A 13,247-nucleotide genomic window follows, 5' to 3' on the forward strand; every position below is an offset into this window, starting at 1 on the left:
GCCTTCTCAGACCTACACGCCTTCTCAGACCTACACGCCTTCTCAGACCTACACGCCTTCTCAGACCTACACGCCTTCTCAGACCTACACGCCTTACCAGCCGTATATCCCACCACAGCCTTTCACACCATCTCAGCCCTACACTCCAAACCAAAGTAACTTAAATCCTCACTCTTACTCATTGTCACAACCCTCACAACCCACATCCAGTCCTGCTCAGCCTAAACAGACCCAGGCTGCCTCACATAACAGCACAGAGCAACACACCAAACTAAGCCTAAAAAAAACAAATATCTTTACCAAATCTGGGAACTTGCTGAAGAATGCGGTGAGTGCTTCTCTTACTAAAGTTTTATAATCATCTTATCCCAAGGATATTTGGAGTAGGTGGTGTTTACATGCGTCCTGTTTTTCTTCTATTGGCAGTTCAAACGGAGTGAACATGGAACAGGAGAATCTTGAAGCTGACTGAGGAGGAATCTGACTTAAAGATTTAAGCTAATCACTCACTAGAGGAAAAAAAAAACGCTTTCATATTTTGGAAACACTGACTTTTACCTCTACATGCATCACTTGTTAAGGCTCCTGAAAATTTTGTGTTAGAGGAATTTCAAATCAACATTTCTTTGTGCTCTTAATTTGGAAATTAAATGGTAATATTTGAATTATAACACTGATGGCTATATTAAAAATGAGATAATTGTCTGAAATAAAGTTGTATTGTTCAGTTTTCTTTAGGTTTTCTATTCACAATATTTTAATCATTTTGTGATTGGATCACATTAACGACAACAGCACTGGATGAGTGTCAGACATTAACCTTCAAAAATGTTTGGTGGCAAAACAGCTTCCACCACGAAGGCTCCGTTATCCAGGCATATCCTACCAGGAGGACTATATGCTGCAGAACTTATAAGGCTGGTATCAGATGCATTCCCTAACACTGGTGAGCCAGCAATGTAACTCCTTGTTGCTGGTTTCTATCTACTGCTTCAAGCTCTGGAAGTTGCATGTAAGTGGGAATGTGCACAGGAAGCTTTAACACTTAATCCCTCACCTGCAACCACATCTTATGCTTGTACTCCTACCACAGAAATTAAACATTCTCAGCTATGGTGTCTATCAAACATGACCAGTCTCACTCATATTCATCTGTTGGACCAATTTATGCTATAAAGCAGAAAGTCACCTAAACCCCTCCTACCAAGGAAAAGAGTGGTAGCAGATGCTGAGGGCCAAGTGTCTGACGCCACTGATACTAAGGCGCACCAACAGGTGCTGCCACCTGCTTATGAACTCCCAAATGCTATGTGAATGCTGTTGTTGAGAACACTGCCAAAATCTGTTTCGATAAGAGTCAGACATATTAATTTACTCAAGGTCAACAGTAATAAAACGGCTCTTGGTTGCAGCTCCCATGGCTCTAATCTGGAAGACTATTCATTGATGTAGACAGTTGCACCATCTGGCTATGCCCAGAAATTTGCCACCTGGGTGTCGTTCTGGACTCAACACTTTCTGTCTAGATGCATATCAAATGTGTCGCCAAAGCAGTACGTTCCCACCCAATGAACAACTCTTGACTTTAGCCACCCTCCCTCACTCTGTAAAAGAGACCCTTATCTCGTTTTTTCTGGCCTTGGATGTTGGGGTGCTCCGGGATGTGGTTGCAGGAGGCCCACTTATTCCCACTGTGTGGCAGGGTAGTATGGGGAATTGAGGTACCTACTGAGCCAGTTGGAGCCTACTCTCCTTTCTCGCCTTCTCAAGTTTTACATCCCAGCACCCACCCTCTGTTCATACACACATCAACATGGATGGATGTGTATTTTTGTGCATTGTTGTGTTTGTGTGGCCAGTATATGTCTATATGTCTGGGGTTGCTGTGCCTCAACTTCAGTACAACATAGTCATAGAGGATGAAGGGTTGCCCCTCCTACTGCCCCTCCTCGTTGTTGCCTAGGCCTCTTCTGTGCAAGGAAGGGGATTCATTATTTTAGCTTCTCACCCTCATTATCACACTCACACAAGAAGATGCTAAGTTTGTGTATCTGTTTTTGTTTCTCTCGTTAAGGTGCTGCTTGTCTTTTGACTGTGCTTTATTTATTACATTTAAGATATCTGAAAGCCTGATCATCAGTAGTCCTACAGACTCATTGCTTATGATCCTCTGGCTCCTCTTGAAAAACAAAAGAAAGATGTTTGACTTCCTGAAAGTGGCATTCCTCTGTTCTTAAAGAATGTGATTTTTAACAGTCACGTGGCTTAAAACTTCCATTTTTGATTAACCTTGGACTTCCCATGATTCATCGAGCTCATCTTTACCATGCATTAATGCATGTTATTCATTTTTTATTTTTCTGTCTTCCATATGCTTCAACCTTTATCCTTTCTTTGTTAGTCACAGTTTTTGCTATTGGGCTTAAAATTTTTTACATAAGCACACAATGGGCATTTTTCACTTCTGAGGATCTTAGCATTTAGGTTAGCCAGCTAGTGATAACCTGCTCTTATATTTCTCAAAAATCCACAGTTTGAAATCTCCCCACATTTCAACCCTCATTTCTCAACATAGTTGTCATGGTTTGTACAGGGTCTGATGTTTTTGTGTTTATTTTCTGTTCCTCTCTCACTTTGTAAAAGTCGCTTTGAGTTCTAGGTGGAAGTGGGCTCTGTGGGTTTGCCTGTGGGCGGAGTTCTGCTCAGATTGTCCTTCTCATACCTGGGGGCTGGATGGTGTAGCAGATCTCTGCCAGATTGTCTTTGCTATGTCTCTGCTTGTCATTGACTAACTTAGTTACCTTGTTGCCAGTCTGTGCCAAGCCATGCAAAACCTCTCCTGTTCTCCTCATGCTGCTCTGAGGAAATCTGAGTTCACCATCAGCTGCTTACCACCAGAATCTATCACCTATAAGGTGAAGGACTTTCCAGAAATGTCCCTACCTGCACAATGACCCTTCCTGGTCCTCAGCCACTCAAGCCCTCAAGTAACAGAGTTAATCCAGTTCTCTAACTCTTTCCGCACAACACATATCCTTCTTAGCCTCAGCTAATTTCCCCCACAGACAGCTATTCTTCTTTTCAAACACTTACGCTGAAAAACTACAAACTACATTGCACAGCTGAGTAAAAATGTTTTATTTGTAGAAGTGGGCAGCACGTTGGTTAGCACTGCTGCCTCACAGCAAGATCTTCATATATACATCTAACTGACTTCAGTATGAGTGTCAGGTGTAAAGTAAAGCTGGGACGATTTGTCAAAAGATTTGTTGACACAAAATTTACAAATCTAAATGTTTAGATTGCTGGTTTATGAACAGTAAAATTCTCAAAGCCCTAAACTTCTCTTTCCTTCTTTGTTAACATTTAGAAATATTCCTTTATATATCATTGTTCCTATAATTGTTATTATAACCCAGTGTTACAATTCATAAAATATGACATAAGTAAATATGAATGCAGTTCTGTTATTTCTGGATTCATTAAATGTTCAAAGACTCTATGTAGACTTGGATTACCCCCCCCATAAAGCACACTTTATTCGGTTTAGTTGAAGAGTAATGCGTTGTTTTAGGCGTTTTAGGCACACAGCGACCTCGTCCGTCTCTTATTTCAGTCATGCGCAATACAAACTGCAACCTCACCACTATGGAAGTAGCCACTGTGATTCACGCAGGGACCAAACAGGAAGTAAAGTTAGGGAAAGGCAACCGGCGTTCGACTTCATCATATTTAAAATAAAAGCAATAATATACGGTACAAGGTAACAGTGTATTCACAACTGGTACTCTGTACAAACCTGCTGCACTGTTAAATTATTGTTTTGTCCACTGAGATAAGACTATTGATCTCCATAGGAACAGCAGTGGATACACTAGGTCATGGCCCTCATGAACAGCACATGCAAAAAGGGATGACGTTACTAGTGACATGGTGATGCAAAATATATCAGCGTTCCACCACGTTTTACTTCGAGGTATGTTGAAATTTTCTAAGGTAGGCGCTTTCAGTGTTTCATATTTAATTTTAGCCTTACCCACACTCCCTCAAGATACTCCCCCTTTTGCCAGGAAATAAGATGTTCTTTAAGGCGTCGCCTTCAGGTATTACCTGAAAGGCTGACTCGGCCCCGTGTTAAAATTCTGTTGATCTTTCTTCAACACCATACACAGATGTTTTGACCATAAAATCATAGCAGTTGTTTCTTCGTGTTCAGTTGGAAGCTATTTAATTTTGGAAGGGCTTATTTTGATATACAGGAGTCGATAAGTGTGCTTCTAATGTTACTTCAATGAATGAGCCTTTACTTTTTGTTGTATAAGAATAGAATTAAATGGTTTTTCCATCTTTACTTAAAAGTAACGTTTTGGAATCTTGTTTTTATTTGTTAAAAAGCACATTGCTTTGCTTTGCATTAGTTAAAACATCTCAATTATGAATATATGAGAAGAGGTTGGAATATCTTTCTCCTTGCGGGTTTTATTTTGAAACGTGCTGCCGAAATTGTGAAGTTTACTTTTGTAGTGGTTGACAGTGGTAGCTGCTAGCTTACAGGGCACCGCAGCTCCGGCGGGACAGCGATGGCACTTAGGCGATATGTATCTCAAAAAAACCAAACGGAAGGCTGGACTGAGCCGCTAGTGATGGATATGCAGTAGTTCCAGTGTTATATGCTGCTTTCAGGAGTCTCTGGACACCGCGTATCAAGCTGAGGACATAAAGCGTAACTTAGCAGGCTTGTTCTTCACGGGGGAGGAAGTTTGTAGCGGCGAAGGGAACATAATAGGAAACCGGGGAGGGACAAACTATCTCGACATGGAGGACTTCGGGTCGGCCCTGGAGAAAAATGTGGCTGACCTCACGGTGATGGACGTGTATGACATCGCCGCAGTGGTGGGGCAGGAGTTTGAGCGGATCATAGACCAGTATGGCTGCGAGGCTCTGTCTAGGCTCATGCCCAAAGTGGTGCGGGTCCTGGAGATCCTGGAGGTGATGGTGAGCCGCAGCAGCATCAGCCCGGAGACCGAAGAGCTGAGGCTGGAGCTGGACAAGCTGCGTCTGGAGCGCATAGACCGGCTGGAGAAGGAGAAGAAGCACAGAAAGGTCTCACACTGCACAGCCACAGAGCCAATCACTCTCTGCTATACAGAATAAAAGTGGAAGTCAAGATTTAATTTGTCAGTGACTGTCAGACTATGTTTTTGATCCGTGTAGGACGTGTTCAGATCGTCTTCCTAGGACAATACTAATACCACAGTGAAATGTCCTACATTTATAATGTGATCAGAGTCAAAGTGTCACTCTGCTCTAAAACGAATCAGGCACAATAAAGTTTTGGATGTTAAACAAGTTGAACAACAACAACACCCCTACACGTACACAGAGTATTAATATGATCCATTACAGTCAATGTTGTATAGTAATATTTTGCACTCAACCATAGAAAAAACAAGAAAACAACAAACAGTAAAATATCGACAAAAAGCATTACAAGGCACGTGGATAGTGGTAACAATTACTTAAGTAAAAATCCTATAACAGGAAGGATGCCCTGCTAAAAGAGTCTTTTTTTCCATTATATTTAAATAAAAGCAAGTACTGAAAGTAAAACATGTATAAAATGCTTTTAGTGCACATTATTAATGTATAACACTAAATAGAAATGCACAAAATAGTCAAAAAATTAAAACATCATAGCTGCAGCCATAGTAAGTAGCATTTTTGTGTTTCAGTCAGAATAAAAGCTGGACATAAGCTCTAAGAAGTGAAGCAGGAGGTGAAATTTCTAAACCTTTACTTTTTTTAATAGATAGCGGGGGAAGTGACTCTGGTTTCAAACGGAAGTTAGATTAGAAAGAAGTCTACGATAAAGTGATCCTGTTTCTGACATGATTTATAATCTTGGCAAACACTTACTTTGTGAACTTATGATCTGAATTGCCTTTTCAAGTCTCATTTAATAACATACGATGTTAATTTAGTAAATTCTAGTCATATTTAAAGTAAAATCGACAAATCAGGTTTGGGGCGAGGCTTACTTTGATTAAAAAATCACTACAGTATGAATACAGTGTCACAGTGTGGCTGTACGTGGTATCATCAAGCACTCCTGTCAGATCAAATCCTTCATCATTATGTCCCGTTTTAAATACAGTCTGTGACTGAAGTTGGTTGAGGTGGAGCTCCAGTGGTTGAAATGACTTTACATACAGATGGTACTTATTCTAAATCTAGATATAGATTCATCCAGTGTGGTAGTGAGGTGAGTATAAATTATTAATTCATATTCATTGGTGTAGGAGTTGGGTAAACTTTAGAAATGTCTAGGAATGGGTTTCTTTTTCCAATGGTTCAAGAACCACTAAAAACAATTTATGGAGTAAAAATGTATTCATACACCATGAAAGGAAAAAAATCATCCTTAACCACATGCTGTATTTTATAAGGCAATTATATATTTGTATATAATCTGAAAGTAGCTATAGTTGACAGACATAAAGGAACTGGGTAAAAAGTACATTTCCCTTTGGAATCTAAATGTAAAGTATTATGAAATGGTCAAGTAAAATCTAAATGCAGTGCATTAAAGCATCGAGCTTTAAATGTTTTCATTTAGTTTCCATCTTTGTGAATCTAAAAGTAGATCCTGTGTTTGGGGTTTGAAATAAGCCGGACACTCAGACTGCTCAGTGCTATAAAAAAAGTTAGTGTCAGTTTCTCGTGACAGTGACTGAGCCAGTGGTTCACATATTAACTGTCTCGTGACCGTGATAAAGTGGAGAAGGCTGTTTGTGCTGCAACTCACAGGCCATTTGAAGCCAGCACAGTTTTCACATGGAAATGAAAAGTTCACATCCACAGTGAAAATATGCGGTGTAGTGTTTATTGGCTCCGTGCACAGTTTTCTTTTGTGTATATAAAAGCTAATGTAAGAGTTGTGCAGCAGTGTATATAATAATAAAACTTTGTGTAGGTTTTTTGTTTTGTTTTTGTCATGAACCCAATGACTGAACATGTAGCATATGTTGCACATGTGTAGTGCACATGCTCCCACTAAAATCAATGAAACTGATTCCAGCAGGCCTCGGAGCAGTGTGAAATGGCACATGTCCACAGAATCCGTCATTTCCACGCCTCCCGTGCACAGTCTGCGTAGCCTCCCGTGGTACCTTCACCATGGTAGCGACCAACGTGTCAAATTTTGCATGTTTACAATCCTTAAAAGGTCTTTAAAATTCTCTCTTGTTGATGACTGCAACTCTTACTTTTGCTCAGAATCCTAACTAGCTGTTCAGCAACGATTCGGATACAGTCACCTCTGATATCATTGAAAATAAACATTTAAATATGGAATCACATTTGAAAAACATGCATCACACTTTCAAAGTAATAGTGATGTTTGCCTATTCATTCACAGGTAAACTGGAAAAATGAAGTACAAACAGCAAATTATGCATTCTTGTTAATGTGGCTGCTTTGACAATATGAACAGAATGACTCATGCTTCCTGTTTCCTGTTTGTTCCTGGTTTTCCAGTTGCTATATGAATCATTCAAGGTCTGAGTGACTGACTTGAGGAAGATGTTTCGTTTTTAGTATCTGCCAAAATATTTCCACAATTTAAAGCAAGTCAATTCGATTGTGTTTTATAGGCTTTTGTCATTAACGCATTACTCTTTGATATGACAATTGTGTTCTTTAAAAGCAAATTACTGCAGTAAATTCTGAAAGTTAGAGATGTTGAGATTTCTTTTTCTTACACATGCGCATAAACCACAAAGAGGAAAAACTCAGAAGACCACAGCAGTGCCAGTTTTGTTTCGTAATGCCGGTCTGGGCACCATAAATGCTCGTAGAAACTATGTCCATCCAGTTGTTGTTGAGATAGTCAGGACCAAAGTGGAGCAATGCATTGATCCTCCCATTACACAACCAAAATTATTGCGAATGTTTGCAGTGAAATTGCTTGTTGGCTTTAAAATGGTTTCTTTGAACCAGGGAAGCAGGTCTGTACATAAGTGCTTGGTAATATTGCTTTTATGTACAATCACCTTGCAGTCAGGCAGCAAAAAAACCTCAATGCAATGAGGCCTTCAATCCGATTTTTTAACTCAAGTTTTACCGAGCCATAACAAACGTGATCGGTAATGATACATGTACAGTATAACAGTATGTGTGTATGTGTCTGAGCGCAGGAGTTGGAGCTGGTGGAGGATGTGTGGAGGGGAGAAGCTCAGGATTTGCTCTCCCAGATTGCTCAGCTGCAGGAAGAGAACAAAACCCTTCTCACCAATATGTCCATGAAAGACCCCATGAGCGAGGAGGAGCTGCAGAGGCATGAGGGTGAGGATGTGGGGCTCCATCAAAGCAAAGTACTGTCTAGCTTAAAAGAAAAAGAAAATGTGTTTGTATGTGTGTTTTTCATGATACACACCAGTTTACAAGTGACTGAGAATGTGAATGACTTACAAGTCAGTTGCTTTAAAACATTATTATGTGTTATTCACTAATATGTGTGTAGAAATGTTACTGCCCTCTACGCAAGTCTTTGAGACCAAGATTGAATCGAGTCAAAAGTAGGCTCATCACTTTTCAGGGAAAGTGTGGTTATGCATTGTTCCTACAAAGAGCTTTGCAGTTACTGTCGGATTTCTGAAACATGTGCATTGGTAATTTTTTTTTACTAACACTCTGAGCATGTTCCTGATAATAATTCCAAATAACAGACTCCTGCTTCAGTGTTGGGAGTCTGCATGCTACCACTCAAAACCTGCTAATACCTAGTAATGTTTACATCACAGCAGAGCATGAAACAGCTTGTCTTTTGCTGATTTTCCTGGAAATTCAGTTAAAGTTTCTGCCGTGTGCGCCCCGAAACTTGTCCGTTTGCCCTCGATACGTTTCTCATGTGTGTGTCCCCCTCTCTCTCTCTGCTGTGTACCACACTCAGATACAAACACAAACAAAGGGAGCCTTCTCTGTGTTAATGGTGAGCCAGTCTCATCCCTGCGTCAGAGGCTTCTCCGTGGTCTCACACAGAGGCCACAGTCACCCTGACGCACAGACTAGCTTCAGTGTACAAGCACACCTGCCAGCCTCACACACAAATCAGAGCTCACGTCTGCCTGTCAGCCCAGATGAAAAATCTATTTGTCCTGTTTATTTTTATGGCTGACAATTTTTCCCCCTCTGTCACCGATTTCCAGGTATGTCAGAAAGGGAGAGGCAGGTGATGAAGAAGCTCAAAGAAGTGGTGGACAAGCAGAGAGATGAGATTCGAGCCAAGGACCGTGAACTGACTCTAAAAAACGAGGACATAGAAGCAGTAAGGACACAAAAACTCGGTGCCTCAATGAGAAGAGGCTGTTTTTTTTCTTCTTGTGTGAATTATAAAGAATTCAGATATTTTCTATATTTTAAATATAAGAGAGGCCTGGTTAGATCGAGATGAGCAGCAAATGTTTTGGCTCAGTATTAAGCAGACATATTTGCTGCCAGTGTTTTACTGTTTAAAAAAAGGTTAAAAGAAAGTTCAGGGATAGAATGGGTCTTCCGAGCATCTATTTAAAAATAGCTATATATAGATTGTAACAAATTAGTTTTCCAATCATTGATCAGACTTTTGTTTCTTAAGATTATTTTATCAGATTGCCCAAGTTCCCTACCTTCAAGTTCTAGCTTCCCACCTCAACATAGGCTAAGAAACCCTGGAAATGTGCAAAGTATTTGTTTATTTTCGTACATAATTTCTGCAAAGTCTCAAATAATTTAACTTCTTTATCTTGATTTTACAAACCTTTGAAGTGGATCATACAAGTCTCAAAAACAAATAGCCTACATGTATAATTTACAATGTCTCACATTATCAGATGAAGGGTGTTTGATGTGTTTTGTTTGCCTGTGAGTATTTCTTTTGTATAGATTAGGTTTCAGATAACAAAGAGACCCCACCTAAATGCGACAGTGTAGTGTGAACAAGCCAGAGTAAAGGTCATGCAAAGGACATCACTACAGACCAGTGTAGCAAATTGAAGACATGGCCATAGATCTGGAAAAGGTCAACGAGTCAGAAACTGACATAGAGGACTAAAATTTCTCCAATAAACATGTAAAATTTCACAAGATGGCTTTCCAGAAAATAACAGCAGAGCCAGTTTTTTAATGTCAGGTTCAATAAAACCTTTTTCTCAGCAGACATTTTGACGTGTCACCATAGGCATCAAAGCTTCAGATTTTTTGTAAAAAAAAAAAAAAAGAGCCCCGGATCTGTTGATCTGTCATTCCAGTTATGCATTAAACACCCCCAAAATGTGCTGGTGCAAAATGCAAATATGCAGGTTTTTGGTTCTCTCAGAGCGAGAGAGGTTATACATGTTTACAGAAGAGGTTACACAACTCATCTTTTGGCCTTTGGCCATAGCTCTGCTATGAATATGGAAGTATTTTTAAAAAGGATGGATGAGTCCTGGATGAGGTGGTGGATAAAGGGAACGTAAAAATGCTGTGGCCTCAAGTTCAGGATGTCGATGAAGAAGATTCTTTAGCAAGTCAGCTAATCTACTATTGATCTACTGGTTTTCCAAATCTTTGTCAGAAAACTAAACCATTACTAACATAAATATCAGCAGCTCACACTTTAGCTTGTGAATACAGCTGCATACAACATCATAGATAAGACTGATACCAAGACATGTGCTTATGTGTGTAGTAAAATGATAATTAACATGGGTTAATGATCTAATTATGACAAAAAAATACAGTTTAGGGAACAGTTTATGTTGTCATAACCTTCCTGTTTACTGTGAGCAGGATGGGAGACAGCAGAGGACAGATGAGACACCAAAATAGCTACTAGAGATCTGAAGAAAAAAAACTTGGATAGGCAGATAAGACACAACACAGAACTATGTGATAGTATGTGATACTACAGTTGAACATTCAAAACAGGAAACATATCAGCCAAGTAAAGGCTGATATGTAAAGGTTCCTGAACATTTCAGGAGTTATGTGAATTTGTACGCATGGGTAGGTAGAAAAATAATGTGCATTGTGAGACTTCAAAATGTTCTTTAGTCCAAGATTTTCCACATGTGAAACTTACTTTAGATATACAGTGAAGTTGAGTACTCAGACGTCACTCATTTGGTTTCCTTTGCTGTCATGCTGGGAAAGGCAGCCTAGGCACTCGCACTCTGAAATGCTAAGGCCCAGGTATTTTAGGATATTAACAGTGAATTTCCATTTCAGTCATTTATATTATTTCACTTGTCCATGAATTCAGCTGTTCATTTGTTCTGTGGCTTTAGAAACCCCCTGACACCCACTAATGTTTGTGTGTCACCCAGTACAGCACAATCAATATCTCCTCAGACAGATTGCCTGAAAATGCGTGCTCTTACCTTTGATGGGTGGCTTTTACCTCCTGTGTGGCAGTTCTGAGAAACGCGAGACCATGCAGCCCATTGTCTCTCTGTTTCTTTCTCCAGCTCCAGCAGCAACAGTCTCGACTTATGAAAATCAACCATGACCTGCGCCATAAAATCTCTGTGGTAGAAGCTCAAGGGAAAGCTCTCATTGAACAGAAGGTTGAGCTGGAGGCCAGTGCTCAGGCTCGGGGACAGGAAGTTGCTGCTCTTCGACAGGAAGCGGCACGCTTAAGGGAACGGCTTCAAGGAGAGCTGCCTGCTCAGAACCCGGACGAGCCCCCACCTCAGCCTCCTTCACCCGCAGAGGTAACAGCACAGGGAAAACTGAGCATAACTTTTTCTTTTCACGTTTTAGTTTTTTGTACAGATAACATTGCTTACTTTAATGTGGACCTATTACACAAGCTCTATATTTCTTAATTTTTGGACTCTCTGTATGTTATATAGTTAAATAATCCTTCTCTATCTTATGCTGGGCCTTGGTGAAGCCCTTCAGGTCATTCTCTGTGTGAAACAAGATGTTTTTGCTAAATTCCCCCAAATTCTTCTTCACTGCCCTTTGCAAACAAAACACAGAAGTTTTGTACTAGCAAGTAGGTGGGGCCAATGTGAGATGACCATATTAGGAATATCCACTGTCATAATGTCATACAGAGCCAAACACAGAAAAAATACTTTAGTTAGGGTAGTCTGAAGCCTGAGGTATTGGAATATTTGTACATACATTGGAACAGAAAATGATGGTGAAAAATAATAAAAGAAACATTATTGGAAGTTTCCCCCAGCTTCCATCTTTGTGTGAAGCTAACCTTTTAGTTTGATCTTCTCTTGACTTGTTGTGAGAAATGAGCAAACAAACTAGCATGTTATGCAAATCGTTTGCATTGTATAACAGATCTGATCATTTTCACATGCAGTTGTTCAAACCACCATCTTTTATTTGAACTGTAGATTGTGCACCACAAATCCTCGGAGCAACTCAATAGTTTATTTATATGTCTCACAAACTGTCTTTTGCCTCACCAGTGTGGTAAAATTGCTACAGTGTTGGTGGGGGCTGAGGGCTCCTCAGAGCTGACACCCGGGGGGGTTGATGGTGTATCGTGGCCTCTGTGTGGTTCCCTCAGCCCAGAGACACACGAGGATGCTGAGGACGATGCAGTGTTGCTTTGGGTAATGCAAATGTGCTGATTGGAACTAGAGTGATGTGATTGTCCTGACTCTAACTCCAAACCTGCACTCCTCCCCATGGAACATTAGCCTTGTGGGTATAAACAAAGGAAGATAGTAGACTAACATTTCTGTGACATGTGGACTGTGCTGAAACAACTCTGCATGGGTGTCAGAAAGCTAACAGAGTATCAGTAGGATTTCCTCTCCACAGCTAAGTGACTTTCTGGACAAGTGCACTCATGACCCCTCTAAATATAGAATACTGCAAGAGCCCAGCCTTCAACGACACTTGAATCTGTCCTTTCATGCACCCTGAGATTGAAACACAGACAGCAGGAAAAGCTACAATTAAGTGTTTCTTTTTTATTTCTCTGCTGTAATAGTGGTAAGAAAGAATAAAAAAACAAGAGTACTACAATGGTTTTTTTAAAAATGTAGCTACATTTAAGACTTTTATATTAACTACAATTGATGTTATGTTTCGAAACACATTAAAACACATTCAGAAAAATGTCATAAATGATAAATGAATGACAGCTCTAACTAGCCAGTTAGTGCAGCTAATGACATGAAAGCTCATGGTTGAGGTTTTTTTAGCCGCTCAACAGTATTCACCACACTGATGGAAACATCTGACGTGCTAAACAA

At 40.1% G+C, this 13,247-nt stretch overlaps 1 protein-coding gene across 4 annotated transcripts in view; it reads left to right on the forward strand.

Moving 5' to 3' along the window:
* Positions 1–4,496: 4,496 nt before the first annotated feature.
* Positions 4,497–13,247, forward strand: part of rilpl1 (Rab interacting lysosomal protein-like 1) — a 15,929-nt gene continuing 7,178 nt past the window's right edge. For 3 of the 4 annotated variants that reach the window (XM_005720047.1, XM_005720049.1, XM_005720048.2), the window contains exons 1-5: positions 4,497–5,103; positions 8,196–8,343; positions 9,207–9,325; positions 11,487–11,732; positions 12,453–12,599. In XM_005720047.1, coding sequence (XP_005720104.1) covers positions 4,816–5,103; positions 8,196–8,343; positions 9,207–9,325; positions 11,487–11,732; positions 12,453–12,599 — 948 coding nt within the window. In that variant the 5' untranslated portion in view covers positions 4,497–4,815. The remainder of the gene's footprint in view (positions 5,104–8,195; positions 8,344–9,206; positions 9,326–11,486; positions 11,733–12,452; positions 12,600–13,247) is intronic. The other variant, XM_005720050.1, reaches the window with a different exon arrangement.

This window comes from Pundamilia nyererei, unplaced genomic scaffold (genome assembly GCF_000239375.1).
Source record: "Pundamilia nyererei isolate P.nyererei 1_Seehausen unplaced genomic scaffold, PunNye1.0 scaffold00002, whole genome shotgun sequence".
Taxonomy (NCBI): Eukaryota; Metazoa; Chordata; class Actinopteri; order Cichliformes; family Cichlidae; genus Pundamilia; species Pundamilia nyererei.